Source organism: Zingiber officinale, chromosome 5B, assembly GCF_018446385.1.
Source record: "Zingiber officinale cultivar Zhangliang chromosome 5B, Zo_v1.1, whole genome shotgun sequence".
NCBI lineage: Eukaryota > Viridiplantae > Streptophyta > Magnoliopsida > Zingiberales > Zingiberaceae > Zingiber > Zingiber officinale.
In genome coordinates this window covers 43,037,849-43,056,798 of record NC_055995.1, presented here as the reverse complement: position 1 = coordinate 43,056,798, position 18,950 = coordinate 43,037,849, and the positions used below count along the sequence as shown (strand labels likewise).

General features: G+C 37.8%; 1 protein-coding gene across 7 annotated transcripts in view; it reads right to left on the bottom strand.

Annotated features, from left to right (window-relative positions):
* Positions 1-18,243: 18,243 nt before the first annotated feature.
* LOC121984379 (AP-1 complex subunit gamma-2-like) overlaps positions 18,244-18,950 on the bottom strand; it is a 143,712-nt gene continuing 143,005 nt past the window's right edge. For all 7 annotated transcript variants that reach the window (XR_006112868.1, XM_042537285.1, XM_042537288.1 and 4 more), the window contains one exon: positions 18,244-18,728. Coding sequence is in view for 5 of the 7 variants with exons in the window: in XM_042537285.1 (XP_042393219.1) it covers positions 18,633-18,728 (96 nt within the window). In the remaining 2 variants the exon portion in view is untranslated. The remainder of the gene's footprint in view (positions 18,729-18,950) is intronic.

The following is an 18,950-nucleotide window of genomic DNA, read 5'->3' as shown; positions in this document are numbered from 1 at the left end:
GAAATTTTGAACACCCGCCTAGGATGTTACTTGTTAGTAAATGTCATTGTCCTTATTTACAAGGAAACTAAAATGATGCATGATGACTTATGACATATTTCAAAAAGAAATGATTTTCAAAAGAAAATACTAATGCTATATGATGTATGTATGATATGACATAGTATTTATGTTTGTTTTTCATAATAAACATGAATACAACAATGATGTCATGACATATGATGGGCAAACAATCATGACAATTAGAATAAATAAAATATACCTAGATAACCTATCTAAGTATCCTTAATCCTTATCTAAATTAAAATCTAATCCTAGATTACCCATATTTTCTCAAAAAAAATGTCAAAACCCAACTTGGCATTTCTTTTTCCTTTCTCTATTTGCGCCAATTAAAATTAAGTCAAATTCCTCAAATTTTGGCACATTTTACTCTTCCAAAGAGTAATCAATTTTATCCTTTTCATTTTCAAAGGTTAACAAAAACCTTGAAAATGCCTCCAAATGTCAACTTTATCAAGGTTGGGTTAACCACCCTTCCCATTTGGAGTTGACACTCTCTAAACCCATTTAAGGTGTAAAGAATATACTCCTCAAAATCCAAAACCTATTGGTGCTCCTTGGATGCTCTAGGTACTCACTAGAGATAACTTCCCTCGATACCTTCCTAATGACCTTTCTAGGCTTCTTAGAAGCCTTGGTCACTTTCTCTAGGTCAACTTTAGGGATTGTTTCCCTTGTGACCTTCTTAGTGACATTCTTAGACTTCTTAGAAGTCTTAGTCACATTGGTCTTGGCAAAAATACTTTTAGGGATAACTTCCCTTATATCTTTAATTTGACCCCTAGACCTACGGTTGGCTCCATAACTATATGAAACCCTATGATAAGAAGGAACATCCTTCTTAGCTATGATTTTGTATCCCAAACCTCTATGACCATTGGGTGGTTCTTGTCTAACTCTCCCTAGGTTATGCTCATTTTGACCACCCTTAATAATATTTTCTATTTTCTCTAGGGTATTTTCAAATTTATCAAGCCTTGACCTCGAGGCTTAGTTTTCCAATCTTAAATCCTTAGATTTTGATTTTTCTTGATTTCTATGAGCATTTCTATTTTTAGGCCTATAACTAAAATCCTTAGAGTTATTGCCTAATTTGTCTACCTTTCTAGCCTTAGGTGTGGTAGTCTTAGCATGATAGGCCACATGATTTTCCTTAATTCTATCATGCTTTCTATTTTCATGATAAATAGCATTAAAATGATATAAATTATTTCTATCACGCTTTTTATCATGGGTCAAAGGAATAGGTTCAATGAATGACACATTGGATTTTTACCTTGGAAGCTCTCGCTTGACTTGTGCTTGCTCCTTTGATTTTGGTCGACTTCTTCCCTTTAGAACATTGACTCCTATAATGTCCTCTTTGATTGCAAGAGAAGTACACAATGTGCTCCTTACCCTTGCGTTCCACGAGACAGACTCTCTTGAGCTTCTCCTTACCCTTAGGTGCCACTTGGCCCTTCTTCTTAGCCAATTTTGAACACTCGCTCTTATAGTGTCCTCTTTCCCTACAGTCAAAGTAAAAATGTGATTTTTATTATTTAAATTTGAAATTGTTATACCTTTGCTTGTAGGGGTGGCATATGATCCTCCATTTGATTTTTCTTGATTTGTGGAGGTGGCACCATCTTCTTCTTCTTCATTTGACCCGGAAGTGGAAGTCTATTCTTGTTTCGGTGTCAATACATGACACTCCCCCCTCAATCCTAGAGGTGGAGGCTGTTAGCTAGAGCCCTAGAGCCAATCATTTGATGATTATATTTTGGACTTATTGTATCATATTCTATATTAATAAAGGCATTTGGTTTTTTGGTTATTATACTTACTTATATTAGTGTCAAATAAACTAAGTATAATAACGTCCTTGAGTAGAAGGTTCTTACCTATATCAATCGGTTAGCTGAACCGATAGTGAGATGATATAGGGAACACTACTCTTAATCATTCCTAGTCGAATATTAACATTCAGGGACAATGTTAATGCAATAAGACTAGCATGTAGGTCAACTCGATGACTTGATCTCACAAGTCATGGATATAGAGATATCAAGTTGACACATGGGTATACATTAAAGAATGTATACTGAATGACCCGCCATGAGAAAGTATCATGGATCGTTATATGAGTGTCATATACTTTCTCATGTGACTATTAGTATGACTACTAGTCCTTAGACCTGAAGTCACCATGGTTCCCTACATAAGGAGTTATGTACTTTGGTTTCGTCAAACGTCACCCGTAACTGGGTGGACTATAAAGGCGACTACTGGGTATGTAACAAATTATGCGGAGGGATGTGAGTGATGTAGATGGGATCTATCCCTCCTATATGACGGGAGAGACATCGGTATTCCTGATAGAGTGAGACCACGAAGTGCATGGCCATGCCCAAATGAGTCAATATGAGATATTGAGCTCATTTGATTTAGTGAGTCTACTTGGAGTTCAGGATTTAGATTGATCAGAGGATGACACAGTCTATGCCTCATATTGATCAATCTAGATGTCTAGGATAGAAGGACATTTGTCATATATTGTGAGGAGTCACAATTAATAGTCACAAGGTGATGTTGGATCTCAACATTTCTTGTAACTTGGGTAGTAATGATGTATTGCTAGATGCCACTCATTGCTTATGTTTTTAAAGGAGTTTAGAAACATTGCCAACGTTACAAGAACCTATTGGGTCACACACAAAGAACAAGTGGATGGAGATTAGGTTCATATGATTAACCAATTGGATTAGGTTCATATGATGAACCAATTGGATTAGGTTCATATGATGAACCAATTGGATTCTGATTGATTTAAATTAGACTTATTGAGTTAGACTCAATTAGATTCAATTGTTGAATGAGTCTAATTTAAATTTGATTCATTAAGTCAATTTATATTAATGAATTGAGATTCATTAGATTGAGATTGGCTTGGATCAAAGAATGAATTCAACTCAACATGGAAGAGATTTGGTCAATTTTGACTTGACCAAAATGGGAAGTTGAAACATCAAGTTTGACTTGATGAATTGCCACTTCATGGAGGATGACTCATCCTACATGGCAGCCACATCATCTCCACCTCATGAGGTGTGCCACCTCATGGAGGTTACACCTCCCATTCCATTTAATGTGGCCGGCCACATTAAATGGGGAGGTTACAATGGTGTGGCCGGCCACACTAATGCAAAAGGAGTTTTTGTTTTGTGGCAATTGATGTGTGTTAATGCTTCATCTTCTTCCTTAGCTTCTTCCTCCTCCTTACTACTGTTGCCGTGGGGTTTCATGGAGGGTGAAGATATGTGAGTTGTGTTCCAAGAGAATAGAGAAAGTGAAGGTCACAAAGGAGGATACTACTAGTGAGTGTATAAGATTCCTTTTCGCTTTCTCTCTTTTCTCTCTTCCAAATCCTATCCGAGAGCCCTAGAAAGTGCTAGCACACTTGGGGTACTCTCTTCTCCATCCTTGTGTGTTAGAGAACATACCTTGTTCGTGTGGATATCACTAGAGAGTTGTCTACGTTGACAACTTCGAGATCCAACGTACCTTGGACTTGCGGGATTACGAAAAGGGCACGCATCGAAGGTATAAATGGTTTTTCCTTTGTAGATCTATTGTAGATCATTGTTTGAAACTCGTACTTGTTTTTTCGAAAGTTTTTCTTCGCATGGATCCAATGGCTAGGGTGATTCGGGGTTTCCGCGAAGCGAAAAAGCAGTTTTCGCGGCCCGAAAAACCCAACAGAGGCCTCTTCATCTGCATCCTCTTACACATGAAACAAAGAGTATGCTCCTTCTTTGCTCTTTTGGTTGCACTCCTTTGAGGATGAAGCTTCTTATACTTCTTCTTCGGAAGTTGAGCATCTCTCAACTTCGGAGTCCTCTTTCTCTTGGTCTTGCTCCAATGAGTCACCCTCTTTGGACTTCCCTTGGTTTGGTGCAACGGAGGGTTCTTCATAAAGCTTGGCCAATTTACTCCATAGTTCATTTGCATCCTTGTATTCTCCAATTTTGCAAATGATTGTGCTTGACAATAGACTAACCAATAATTTGGTTACCTTGTCATTCGCCTCACACCTTTGAATTTTCTCCTTGCTCCATTTGCTTTTCTTGAGAATTTACCCTTTGAATCTTTTGGAGTTTCAAAGTCTTCCATTAGAGAAAACCATTGCTCTATCTCCATCATGAAGAAATTTTTGATTCTTGATTTCCAAGAATCGAAGCTTGTCATTGTGAATGGTGGAGGCACCCTTGTGTCGTATCCAAGTCTATCTTGGAACTCCATTTGAAGTTGAGCTCTTTTAAAGTCTTTAACTTTGATGATCTTGCTTCAATTTCTTCTCCCTCTACCTTGTTGCCCTTTCCAGCATGATTATGATGAAGAGCAACCTCGCTCTGATACCACTTGTTAATAGCTAGAGGGGAGGGGGGGTGAATAGCTCTTCACTCTTTGGTTGCTTGCTTTGATAATATTGTTGTAGCAGAAAACACTCAAGCAACTCTCACAACGCTAACACAGGAGATTTACTTGGTATCCACCTCAAGAAGAGGTAACTAATACAAGGATCCACACACGACACGCTCTCCACTATGAAAAATACTCCTTCTTGATAACTACCGGAGGTGGAGAAACCTCGTACAAGACTCAGACAACAAGATACAACACACGCAAGAAGGAAATACAAGTATACAAAAGAAAAACCTCTCCTTGCTTGACCTTGTTGTTGAATAATACCTCTTGAACCTTGGAAGTGCAACAACACTTGCCCCCAAGAGCTTCCAAGGACTGGAGGTGAGTGTTGGAGAAGATCACGTGAGCTTAAGAAGAAGGGTTGCAACGTTTGAACGCTTCGTTGCCTTTATATCTGCGCTTCTAGGGCTTCCAATCGATTGGGACTCCTCCTAATCGATTGCTACGTCAGATCCCAGCGATTTCAGCCATCCAAAACCTGCATTCTGGGCAACAGTCGTATCCCAATCGATTGACCAATCAATTAGGGAGGCGTGAATTTATGGGTTGATCAATTCAAAGAGCCTCTGTGCTCTTCGCTAGAAAAGCCTGAATCGATCAGCTGATTTATTCAGCATTCTCATGTCACACGCGATTTCTAGCCCCTAATCGATCGGCTGATCGATTGGCGATGCCCAATCGATCGGCTGATCGATTAGGGAGGCTTTTGTTTGAGCGATAAACACCCCCAATCGATCGACCGATTGATTGGGTTGTTGTTTATCACAGCATTCTCCCAATTGATCTGTTGATCAATTGGGCTTTGGTCCAATCGATCGATTGATCGATTGACCACCCTTGACTTGCTTAACACAAGCTCAAGGGCCCCCAAATCCAACATCCGATCAACCATGACCTGTTGGAACTCCTCGTGCCTAGCATTCGATCAACCTTGACCTGCTGGGACTTCTTCACCAAGTGTCCAGTCAATCCTTTGACACACTTAGACTTTTCTCCTTATGCTATGTGTCCGGTCAACCTTAACCCACTTGAACTTGTTGTCTCGTGCCGAGTATATGATCCTCCATGACCCACTTGGACTTCCACCAGATGTCCAATCACCCTTGACCCATCTGGATTTCCTCGTTCTAAGTATCCGGTCAATCCTTTGACCTACTTGGGCTTCCCAACACCAGGTGTCCGGTCAACCTTGACCCACCTGGATCTCCACGTGCCTAGCTTTACTCACTAGGTCTTTCCATCTGCCTGACTTTACTCACTAGGTCTTTTCATCTGCCTAGCTTCACTCACCAATACTTTCCATCTGCCTGACTTCACTCACCAGGACTTTGACCTAACATCACTCACTAGAATTTTCAACTGCCTAGCTTCACTCACTAGGACTTCCCCTTGCCTAACCTCCCGTTAGGACTTTTCCAGTTAAGTATCCAATCAACCCTTTGACCTACTTGACTCTTCTTCACATCAGATTGGTCAAACCTTGACCAGAGGGAAATTGCTCTAACAATCTATTGGGATGTATACTATAAGCCTAGCTTTTGTATGAACATCTGTTTTGAAATATTTTGAAATGAGAATCACTTTGGCCAAATGTTTACATTTTATATTTATATATATGTCAATGCAGTTGCCCATTTAATTTATATTGTAGATAATATGATATGTGGTGCCACACAGAAGATCATGTTATCGGTTCCTTATAAATTATAAATAGTAGCTCATAATCAAGATGGATTGGGACAAACCATTGGAATGATTGTAGTGTAATTTGGTATTAGTCTGTCTTGGCAATAAAATTATAGTAGTACACTATGTGTGTATTGAGCAGGACCATTTGAGGTTGTTCGATTTGTACTAACTACATAAAAGAACAGAACCTCTATTATTATGGATGTGCGTCCTCTTAATCCCTATATAATAACAAGCATGTATACTTAGTATTTATTTCTTTAACTTATCAATGGGTGATATTTATTCATTAAATCAATGAGCCCGATGAGTTGAGAAATAGTATTATTTATATGATGTATTGTTGATTATAGAAAGAATCTGTGTCCTAATTATTTAGGCTGATGATGTCCCCTTGAGGAGCTCATAAGGATTATCATGTAAACCCTGCAGGTGGACTTAGTCCGGCATGATAATAAAGTTGAGTGGTACTACTCTTCGAATCAGATGTTAATTAATTGAGTTGTCAGTAACTCAATTAATTAACGGGCATACGATATCTTAAACACAGGGAGATTAACGCACTCATAATAAGAATGAGCTCATATTGTAATATGAGATTGGTACAGTAGTTCAATAATAACCCTTTAGTGGTATGAGTTATTATTGATGGACTTGCGTTAGGTGTTCGGACCGAACACAGGAAGCTCAAGCCCATCAGGAGGCCTAAACTAATTTATCCTCTAGGTCCCTGTTGTAGCCTCTATATAAAGCCTCACATCCACCCATCCACAGCTTGGTTTTGGTTTAGTTTTTTCTTACCTTCCTAGGGTCGGCGACAAGGTTATAAAAGGAGTAGGTGGTGGCCCCTAAAATCTTTTTTTTTCCCCACAATTCTCTTCCCTCCTCATAGGGTTGGCGGCACACATCCTCCTCCTTGTGGCTTACACCCCTCACCTCCTCCCTCCTTATGGTCGGCGCCCCTCCCCTCCTCTTTGCTTAGGGTCGGCACCCCTCTCCTCCTTGCTTAGAGCTGGTGCCCCCTTCTCCCTTGGTGGGCGGCGGCTTGAAGAAGAGGAGTAGGCGCCCCATCCTAGAGATTCCTTGGTGGCCGACGGTTTGGAAACAAAGAAGAGAAGAAGGGTGGTGTTGTCTTGGTAGATCGTCGCCCACATGACATTCAAGAAGATGAGAGGAATACGGCAGAAGATCAAGAGGACTTTAGCTACAAAGGAAAGGTACAACTAATTCTTTAATTCCGTTGCGTAATTAGTCGAGTTTTCTTTGTATCGATTTTGAATACCAACACAAGAGACCAGCGATCTTGTACTTCGATCAAGGTGTGCTTTGATCCGTCAAGAACTTGCTTGATTGATCAAACATATGTCTGATTGAACATGCAGGTTGCTAGAAATAGTTCTGTACTTGTATAATTTTTGTACAGAGAAATTTAAACAGAACGAAATTCCAGCGCCTTCACAATCTTCCTAATCGGACGATTGCTCCTGCAATCTCCATATATTGTCAAATATCGAAACCCAAACATCATGACTCAAGCTTGAGTCAACTCAAACTTAGTCAACATGACCTAAGGATATTGCACTAATAAGCCCTTTCACCTATCTGGACTTCGTACTGTACATTTAATCATGTTGTTAGATCACAACAGAACCTAACTTAACTTACTTGTCATTCATCAAAACCTGAGTTAGATCGTTAGTTCAAATTACACCAACAATAGGCCTTATTTTTATACTTGAGAACGATTCTCAAATTTTGATATAATTCCAAGAAGTTTAGCCTAGTCAACTTGTTCAAGTCCAAAATCAAGCACAAATTTAAAGATGTCATGAGTAAATTAATAACCAAGAAATACACAATTAAGAAAACATGAGAGAGATGCTTCACAATATATATGTAAACAATTCTCATACATTAAAGAATTCCACTTATTTTTCGAATTCAATAGTCCTTATTTTGAATTCAGGAGATTGTAGGTTTTCTCTAAGTGAGTTGATATCTATTATAAAAAAGAACAACCTTGGAATGAATCTATGAGGGTGCATAGGCCCACGAAAAAGACGTATCTAGTCTGCAGCAAATAGCTCACAGTAAAAACACATCAAATCTGTTGATAGCTGGTCACTTGCTAAAAGTGACTTCATGGGACTTGGATACGACAATGGGCGATCCTAGATGGATGGTTGCAAAAGGTGATTCACTTGCCCCTGATGCCTTTGTGATCCTAGACTCATGACACAGGAGAAGGTTGATAGAGATCATTTTGAGCCATTGGCGGCTCATGGACACATGACAGAGATACATGGCATGGAAGGTACGAAGGCATGAACTGATAGAGGATGCAGGACAACATGGATAGTGATGATGCGGAGACACGAGTTATATGGACATAGATCATGGATGGTGCTGATTGATACCTCAGCCAGTACACACTATAGAGAGAGTGAGAGATGGTACATGAGTTAGCACATGTACACTACTGTGATTCTCCTTCCAGATCTGACAGTTTATTAGACATGACATAAGGGATTTCATGATTATTTTTATATGATTGTGCACATTTTGATGATATATATTTACCTTTTTATCAAAAAAATCTTGGAGTGAGTCCAACAAGTCATTCTTAGTTTTATTGATATTCGCATAAACATCATATTGTTAACATAATAATATGTATACATCATATATATATCACCCATCTTCACCTCTATCCACATTGACCTTGAGCGAGTTCATGTTGTATGACTAATGCACGGTTATATCACGAAGTAATAAAATATTGATCCCACAGAGGCTGTGAATTAAAAACTAGCTGAGCTTATGAAGCAAGTTATCTAGACTAACGAAGGTTGGTTGCGATCATGAATAAAAAAATGATAAATCCAGTTAGCCTCATTGACTATCCCTAGGATGACTGGCCCGGCCCCACAAAAGTTTTTCATCGGTCACTAGGGTAAATTGGGAAACGTGGATGGATGCCAACACAGAAGCCCAGCATCCTTTGGTTGCACTCCTTATTTGGAGGAAAAATTCTACAAATACGTCATAGTTAGGGATCAAACTATGGGTGCCTAGGTGACAACCTGGATATCCTACTGTGGCACCATAGCCCTAGGGACTGCGGTCATAAACACAAGAGAGCAATAAAGAGAGCAACAAAGAGAGAGAGAGAGAGAGAGAGAGAGAGAGTTGAGAGCAAGAGGTCCGAAGGATGTAAGTGTGATTAGAAAGTTGATTGGGAAATGATTTTAGGATTTTGGTTTCATTGTGATACTAGTTGATGTACTATGAATTACTCATCTCCTATCCTCTATGCTTATACTCTTATAGGGATACTAACTAATGATTGATACAACCCCGTGATGGTTAGATCAAAGTGTTTATCCTGTTGGATTTCAATGCTATTAAGTAGAGGAGGTAGCGTAGAAAGTCCGGTTAAAGAGATATCGCTTGTCACATTAGGATCCCCCGGTCATACAGTCTAAATTACACATATCACTTCCTAACATAGAATTGGGACAAACCCATTAAACTCCAATTAGATAATCCCTTATAGAGATTTGATCTATATTTCAAGGCGATACTCTAGAAGGTCTGGTTAAAAGGATACCTTCTATCACTAAGAGCCCCAATTATAAAATCTAAAGCATTTCCTCTACATGGTGATCAATTCTATACATCCATTCAATCAAACATATAATTTATCAACCATTCTTCACACACACATTTAATCAATTAAGAACAAGGCATAAACATGTCATTGAAATAGAAAATTAATAAATCTATAGTGTTTACATCAACATCACATCATAATTACTCCTTATATCCTACAATTCAAAGATCTACTCCATAACAAGGAAAATACAACCCAAAGACATCAAAGAAAGCAATGTACAACTCAAATCTAGAAGAGAAAACTTAGTCGAATGAAATCAAAGTCTTCAGGAAGATATCCTTGCTTAGATAAAAGACGAGATGATAAAATCATCCTCGAATCAGCGAAGAGTCGCCAAAAATCGTTTGAGCCTCCCAAGAAGTGCTTATTTTAGGTCATTAGCTCGACCCTTTATTAGGTTACTTAAATCACGATCTTACCAGAGTACCTCCAAACTTTCTTGTTAATGGTCAATAATGCAGAGGGAGCTTTCATCGTCAGAAAAATATCATGAGAAATCGCTCTCTCCTTCTTCTCCTTGAAGATTCTCTTTGGAAGTCAGAGAATATGCAGTTAAAGTATCCAGGTCAAGAGCGTAATTATTACAACTAATGTTGAGACCTTGTTCAGAAGAAATTGAAACATCAGCAAAAGTGGGAGTATTCAACTCTAGTCTCCAGCTATCCACCACTTCCTATGCAAAGGGTTGCACACTAATATCATCATCTGCCTCATTTATACTCCCATCATCAATCAAGTATGTATTATAAAGAGTTACAATAAGAACAACAACAAGGTTGGTTGAACATGCATCAATAGTCCTATCAATGTCTGAAGTATCATCAAATATATCATTTCCATGCAAAGTAGCAGTTAAGTCCTGTAGAGCTATAGAATCATGGACATAATGGTCATCATCTTTACACTCCATCCCATCTAACATATGATTTGACTGTATCTCTAAATATGGACTTGACGCATCAACTTGCTGTAGGGATAGAAGAAATAAGATCCCTCGTTACACCCTGAGCTCTTCTAAATCTTGAAATATGATCTTTGTCTTACTAGGAGATAGAGTTTCCATGTCTTGGGAGTCTCCCTAGTAAGTCGACTCATCATCCTAAAATTCTGATGAACTCTGATTTGCTTGAAAAAATTGCTCAACACTTTATATACAGTTATAATTAAAATTTTGATGGTCCATCCAATCCTGATTGTAGTTATAAGGTGGGTTAGGGGTTTACTGCTATGGTTGTAGCTGCTCACTCTGCTCAGAAGTATTCTAGGATTCAAAGTTCTGAGTTTGATGATCTCCACAGTCATAACCAGAAGTACTATGAACTGAATCATATATATCTTGATAATAAAGTTGGAATAAGTGTTGAAGTTACATTGTAGAGCTAGCAGCTTTTTGAAAAATGTGACATATACTACCGGATGGAATGAGCTACCACATACTCTGCAGATGTTCTTAATTAACTCAGTGTTTGAATTATAAGTTACATTGAAGCTTCTAAATTACCAAAAATATAGATCCATGGTTGTATAGAAATAAATTCACGGTCTCACCTAAAATAATACAATATAATCACCAGACACAGGGAGTAATCATGACATAACGTATGAATATAGAAGATATAAAGTAATTAAGGCACCCAATGAATTTTGTATTGATTACAAAAATAAATACAAAATTTAAAAATAAAAAGAAAAATATATACAGTAACTCATATGCTAATCAACTAATGCTAATAAAAAATAGTCCCTATTAATGGCGTCAAAAACTTATTACGAAGCCACAACTGCATGCTACGTCATCAGTAATAAAATGATATTGAATTACAGGGACTGTTGATTAAGCACTAGCTGATTTCGTATGACAAATTATCTAAACAATTGAAAGGTAGTTTATGGTCACGAATGCTTGAGAGAGAGAGAGAGAAATTGAGAGATGAGAGAGAGAAAGAGAGTTGGAAGAGCAAGAGAATGAAGAGAGAAGAAAGAGTTAGATTTGGGGGAGATTCTAGGATTTCGATTTCACTATAATACTAGTTAATGTCTCTATGAATTGTTCATCTCCTGAACTCCTTGCCTACACTCTTTTAGTAATTCTAACTAGAGTCTGACAGAACCCTGTGAAGGTCACACTAGAGAGTTAACACCCTATTCCAATGCCAATAAGTAAACAAGTAACTCTAGAAAGTCCAGTTAAAGAGACACCCTCTATCACAAGGCCCCCCTCGGTCTTACAATCGTTAGAGTTATCTAATTTACTTCCTATCAGTAGATTAATACTATTAAGTAGAAGAGGTAACCTAAAAAGTCTTATTAAAGGGATATCCTCTATCACAGGGCCTCTTAATCATACAATTACTAGATTACACAGATCATTTCCTAACATTAATTTGAGGCAAATCCATTAAACTCTAATTAACTTTCCTTGTAGAGAATTGATTCCTATTTCGAGGAAATATCGTAGAAAGAAGGGGTACCTTCTATCACAGGACTTCCAACCATACAATCCAAAGCACCTCCTCTACACACTCCTCTATACAGAGACCAAAACTTTACATCTAAATATATTGAACTCACACACATTTCATCAAATGCATATAAGGCACAACACAATAGAACAAGTTATAAACATATCATTGAATGAGAAAATAAGCAAATCATAGTTTATACATCAACATCACATCATAACTACTCCCTACATCCTAAGAATCAGAGATTTAGTCCATTGCGTAGGAAATACAACCAAGTGACAAAAAGTAAAGCATCCTACAATCCAAAATACAAGATAGAGAAGAGAGAAATGTTCATCTATGCGTCAACGATCTTCTTGGATGGAATCCTAACTCCAAAGGTGGATGAATTGTCAAGAGGATGAAGATAGCGGCTCTAGGGTTTTTCATAGAAGGGAAAACCCTTCCCAAGGAAGGGGACAAAGCACCAAATCCAAAATGAGTGAAAAAGGGAGAAAAATCCCCATTTATAGCAAGGGCCACGACCCCCTCATTTGCTCCACCACATGGTCGTGCCTCAAGGCATGGTCGTGGTGTGTGTGCGGCAACTCAAGGTAGGCACAACCATGCCTCTAGGCAAGGTCGTGCCTCTAGGCACAACCATGCTGTGTCTCTGGCAGGGAAGAGAGGCACGATCGAGTCGTGGGTCTTGACTGGAGCAAGGCATGACCGTGCCTCAAGGCAATGCATGCTCGTGTGGACCTCTATAACGCCCGAAAATTCTCAAACTTGCATTAGAATTATTCTAAGATTATTCTGGAATTTTTAGATATTTTTTCAGAATTTTCCGAGTAGCGGAAGTAGCAAAAATAATTAGAAGAATAAAAAGGCTTAAGCGGGAATCGAACCCGGGACCTCTCGGGTCCGCTAAACCTTTAGTTAGCCTTAGCAACCGGTGAACCCAGCAGGGCCGTGCTGAAAGAAAGAGGAACCAATTATATTTATATTGGAGTTGGGTTCAATAATTCACTTAATATAAATTTAGAACTTAAGATGGGTTTGGTTTAATTTGGTTCGGCAGCCCTCTCCTCACAAAACCCCACGCCACCTTCTTTCTCCAAACCCTCACGCCGAACACCTCTTCCCTTCCTCCTTCTTTCGGCGCCACACCAAGGAAGACCTAGGGTTCTTTCTCTAGGGCCCCAAGGACACTTTCCGGCGACGATTTCAGCACAAGGACGTTCCCCTCCGCGAGTAGAGCACGTGGACACGAGCGAATCGTCGAGAAATCATCTCCACCGGAATTTCTAGCGATTAGATTTGTAAGAAATCTACCACACAAGGTAAGAAACCCCTCACCTGCAATATAATATCTACCGTTTGATTTTTCTGTGCATTAGTATAGTTATATGCGTATGTCTTCGACACATAGGGTGTATTTAACCCTCCTCGCGGGTTTAGGGATATAGTGAGTACCTTTAGATGGGCCGGACACGTCTTTTCTCCTTCAGTTGGAGGTTTAGATGCGGTTGGGTGCCTAAAGGTAGTCTCCCTAATAGAGAAGGGAGTTAAAGCACACTAGGTGTTCGATTAAATAACCAGCTTAGAAAAAATGCAACTTAGGCATTTTTATTAGCACAGTTGAATGCATTAGAAGCATCTAAATTAGTAAATCAGTTAATTCTAGTTTATATGGGACTACGGTCCAATGGATGGGCTCCCACAGTCGCCTCTAGGTTCAGACAACCTAGCTCTAGGTTCAGATAACCTAGAAACAGCAATTTAGAACGGTTTAGCTATACTCAGTATTTTACTTTTCAGTTGGCACTGTACTGGATTAGATATCCATTGGGCTGGGCTCCCATAGTCGGTCCCTAGGTTTAGATAACCTAGTAGCTCTACTAAATTCGGGACTTGTAACCCCGGGTCTAGTTAGAGATGCGCGCATAGCACGTACAGTTGCCGGGCCCATCAGCAGCATGTTTAGTATTTTCACTTATTATATGTATATGGTTTTCAACCTTTCATAAAGTAGTTCGTGAATTCAGTACAGTTCTAGCAGTAGCTCAGTATTAGCGTAGCTCAGTTCTTAGTATCAACTTAGTTTTTCCTTGTGAATATGCATGATGACTTTATGCTCAGCTTTAGATATGCCATGATTGTATGCTTCTATGCCATGTCATGCTTAGTTTATTCAGTATATCCAGCATATGTTTTAAACAGCATGATTTGAAATCATATTTGCATCGTTGCATATTTTTGTGAGGTAGATGGTTTCTTACTAAGCTTTTTAGCTTATAGATACTACTTTTCTTATACTGCAGATAAAGGTAAAGGAAAGATGGACTAGCAGAGGAAGCTGGAGGGCAATGCAAAGATGGTGTGTGTGGCAGGAACTGGAATCAAAGATCTTTAGGGGACTTAAACATTCTAGCTTAGAAATATGAACTTTTAGTATTTTGCTTTTTATGCATTTTAAGTTGTTTAATGCTAGAAATTAAAGAACCATGCACTATAACAAGTTAGATTGCTAGTCTTATGTTATTGGAATGTTTATTATGCATTAGATAGTTATAGTGTGAGGTTTTGGCACGAACCAGTGCTGAAATCAGAGTTTCAATGCGAAATCAGACACCCCAATCGATCGGTGGATCGATTGGGGGGTCCCAATCGATCAGCTGATCGATCGGACAACTTGCTCCACGAAAAGTAGGTTTCTGGATCGATCATCCGATCGATCCAGTAATTTCTGTCGCAAACAGAAGGTTCGGGGATCGATCACTGGATCGATTGGTCAAGCTGGATCGATCAGCCGATCGATCCAGAATATCGTCCCGAGCACCGTAGCTTGCTGGATCGATCTCTGGATCGATCCAACCCATGTCCCGCATACAGTAGCCGGCTGAATTGATCCCTGGATCGATCCGACGTTCCAATCGATCAACGGATCGATTGGGAGGTCTGATAACAGCTGGAAAACGTTTATTTCAGCTCCTTGACCATAGGGGATGTAGTATATGTTAGGTATACTTTAGATTACATCCTTCAGTACATGTAGAACCAAGAATAGTTATCAGTTAGCAACTAAAATTTTAATTAGATCAGTTTTTCGCACAGTATAGTTTAGCATTATTGTGACGATCGGCCTAATAGCCAGTGCCCAGAAGGCGGGTCGTTACAACCTCTGAGGGTGGTTCTGGGGGAGGCACATGGTCATGCCTCTAGGGTACATCCAGATTGCTAATTTTCTCTATATTTGCTCCAATATGCGTCTTTTCTCCATTTTCGCTCTAATTTGTATTCTGTCAATAAAAACTAGTAAAGAGCATACCTCCGAACAAAATATAGTAGAAGTATGATATAATAATGAAATATGATGTAATAAACATAGATTATATTTATGAAATACTAGTAGATGTGTGTCAAAGAATGCCTAAAAATATATATAATCTATGCACATTAAGTTACCTGCACACTTGATCAATTTTTTTAGATCATCATACACTGTAACTTTGAATTCTTTATCAATATTAAAATCAAGTTCAATTATCTGATGCTTCTAGCACTAATAGATTCAATTGTTACGAACTTAACTTTGATTCTAATAGAATAAAATCAATTAGAATTTGTTCTATTGGAAGATCTTCAATCATCCTCTTTATTTTCCTACATAAGAGGCAATCCAATTTCATCAGTAAATTCTTGATATGACAAGTGGGTTATATGATTTTAAAATTAGAATATAACTCACATTCATACCTACGATGCGTAATGAATGTTAAAGGGCTTTAAAGCATAGAAATGTCATACAACTACGGTAAGATATCTTAACTTACAGCCAACAGCAATGCAAAACCCCTCAGTATTTGCTTTTGGGATGCCCTCAAGGCTCTGACTTAGGTCAGCAGCACATTTATGACCTCCATTTGAGGGGCCGTGTAATTAAAAAGAAAGTCATACCAATTGAACCTATATTATCAATATCATTTACACAGTGATAGTATTGGTAATTTATATACACTGTATTGGTAATTTATATACACTATTAGTAATAGAAAAAAATACAAAATGAAAAATATAAAATATAGGATATAATTCTCTAATTTGCCTTGGCTTTTTCTCAACATCCTTCTTTAAACATTAATTATCTTCAAAATATTGAATACATTTAAAACATTAAACACTTAAATTTACAGATCTATTATCAAAAATGTTTTGTACACGAATTATTATATCTAAATTCTCTGAATATCAGTGTGACAAAAGATAATTTGCTTTCCTTCAAAAAGTAATTTACTTACCTTCAGTGTCTCCATCAATCCATCCGTAGGCTAGTACAGAAGAGGTAATTTACTTACCTTCAGTGTCTCCATCAATTCATCCATAGGCTAGTACAGAAGAGGTAAATCATATGTGACTACTAATCATTAGTACAATAACCAAAGTATACTCGGACACGTCGAGTTTCGACCCCATAATCTAATATAATAATATCTTATATTTTAATCATTGCACCATCCCAAGCAAATAAATTGTCTCGATATCAAGAACCTATAAAGGGGAGTTCTATCTATGAACTCTACCTTTTGCTCACTTGCATTTATTAATGCTAAAAAAAAAATACTTTTCAATTACATATGTTTTTTTCAGACAATGCTCTTATAGTCAAACTGTCAAAACTTGCGCCGTCATGTTTCACCTCAGTCTAAAACACTTGAAGCTGGTCAGAGTTGCAAAACAAATGTTATAGTTGTTAGTCATCATTTAGAAGTTCAGATATTATTGCTATATTAATTTTGGACACAACTACTACATGGAACATTTTTAACCGAAACTAATACAAGGTTGAATATTAGAGATATATTTCAAAATATTGAATGAGACTAAGCTAATCTGGTGTCAAATACAATTGCATCTTAGAACTCTCAAGAGCCCAATGGTACAATGAAATGTTCAAAACTCACCTTAAGTAGAAAATCAAGATGTACAAACTCAAAACTGTAAACACTTGAACCCTAAATGAGAGCTTTGATTATCAATATACCAATTTTAGAGTTAACAAACCTTAATACACCTAAGGACAATTTAAAACCCCAAGCCTTAGACAAGTAGATAGATAACCAAACTTCAGAAGTTTTCACAAGAAACCAACAAAAGCTGACGAGAAAGCAAGAAGTCGACAAAGAGAGACCACAACTCAGTGTAGATGATCAATGAAAAAAGTGAGCTAAACTGAAGCAATTTTGAAAGAATACAATGGACATGACCTAAGCTAAACCATTAACCTTTGTAGGTCAAATGACATATCTAGTTTAGGCATTAAGTTGACGGTTTAGCTTCCTACAGTTAGGCCAGCTAGAGTAGAGGAATATTTCATGTATCATAAAAAAGGATAACCCGATGCATGAAGCTTCCGTCATACAGAATCCTCGGGAATGATCCATTGTACACAACCTTATCCTACTTTTTGCAAGAGATTGTTTTCAGGATTTGAACCCGTGATCTTTTGATCACATGACAATAATTTTATCATTGCGCAAGGTTCCCCTTCATTTTTGATATTTAAAAAAAAGAAATTGAATGCTATTTTGGTATTTTAAAAAGGTAACTTTTCGATGATAACAATAATGAGTGCCATTTGATTTTTACCTTTTATACATTAATAAAAATCAAGAGTTTGGGGGAAACGGGAAAAAAAAAGAGTAAAATCAAAAGTAAACCAAGACACATATTTAGTGAAAATCACCTGCAGACAATGTTCCCTTTACAACATCTGCCTCGTTCAGTGAAAGTTAATGCCAGCTTGGAAATTGACTTAACTAGAACAAGCTATACATAAAATAAAGAAAACAGTTTCCATTACATGTTCTGTAAATGCTGCCATGCACAGTTGCACAAGACACATACACTAACACTTTAAATAGATTTTATTGAACAATTGCTTAAAATTGCAATTTCAAGTCTTTACGTCTCCAATTATCCAAGAAAATCAGTAAACAACACGACACCATTGATAGATATAGCCATCGGATAACATTTTACATCCACTAGCTCCAGTTTCATTACAATCTCAACCCTCCGGGAGAAATGAATTGACCTCTGAACTAATGCTAATCCAAATGGGAGTAAAAGAACTCCTGATAGTGGAAACTTGACATTCTTTCATAATTCTTTATGAACTATACATTGCATTGGAAAAAGGATCAAAATTTCCCAGCATTCTTTAAGAACATGAAGAGAAAACAGAAGGCGCTATATTCCTTGGATAGAAGTGAAAAAAAAAGTTTGAAGACTCATAAACCAGGAGGGAAATTGTTGATTTGTCCCAGTTCCAATTTCTCTTGATTGTTAACTTTGTAAGCAATCCTTATGCGCATGGCCAAGGATTTCTGAAATGACATAACAAGAATTTAGTCATAGTCCATAAAATCATGATACCTTCATAAGAAAAAAAAGAATGTATGTAGTAAAATTCAGGGCTATAAGGATGTGGAATTATCATACGAATAATACAAACTTTCCTAACAAAGTCAAGTCTCATCATGATTGTGAAGTCCGACTAAGAAGCTACCAAGAGTTGGGAAAAAAAAAAAATGAACTGCTACATGGGT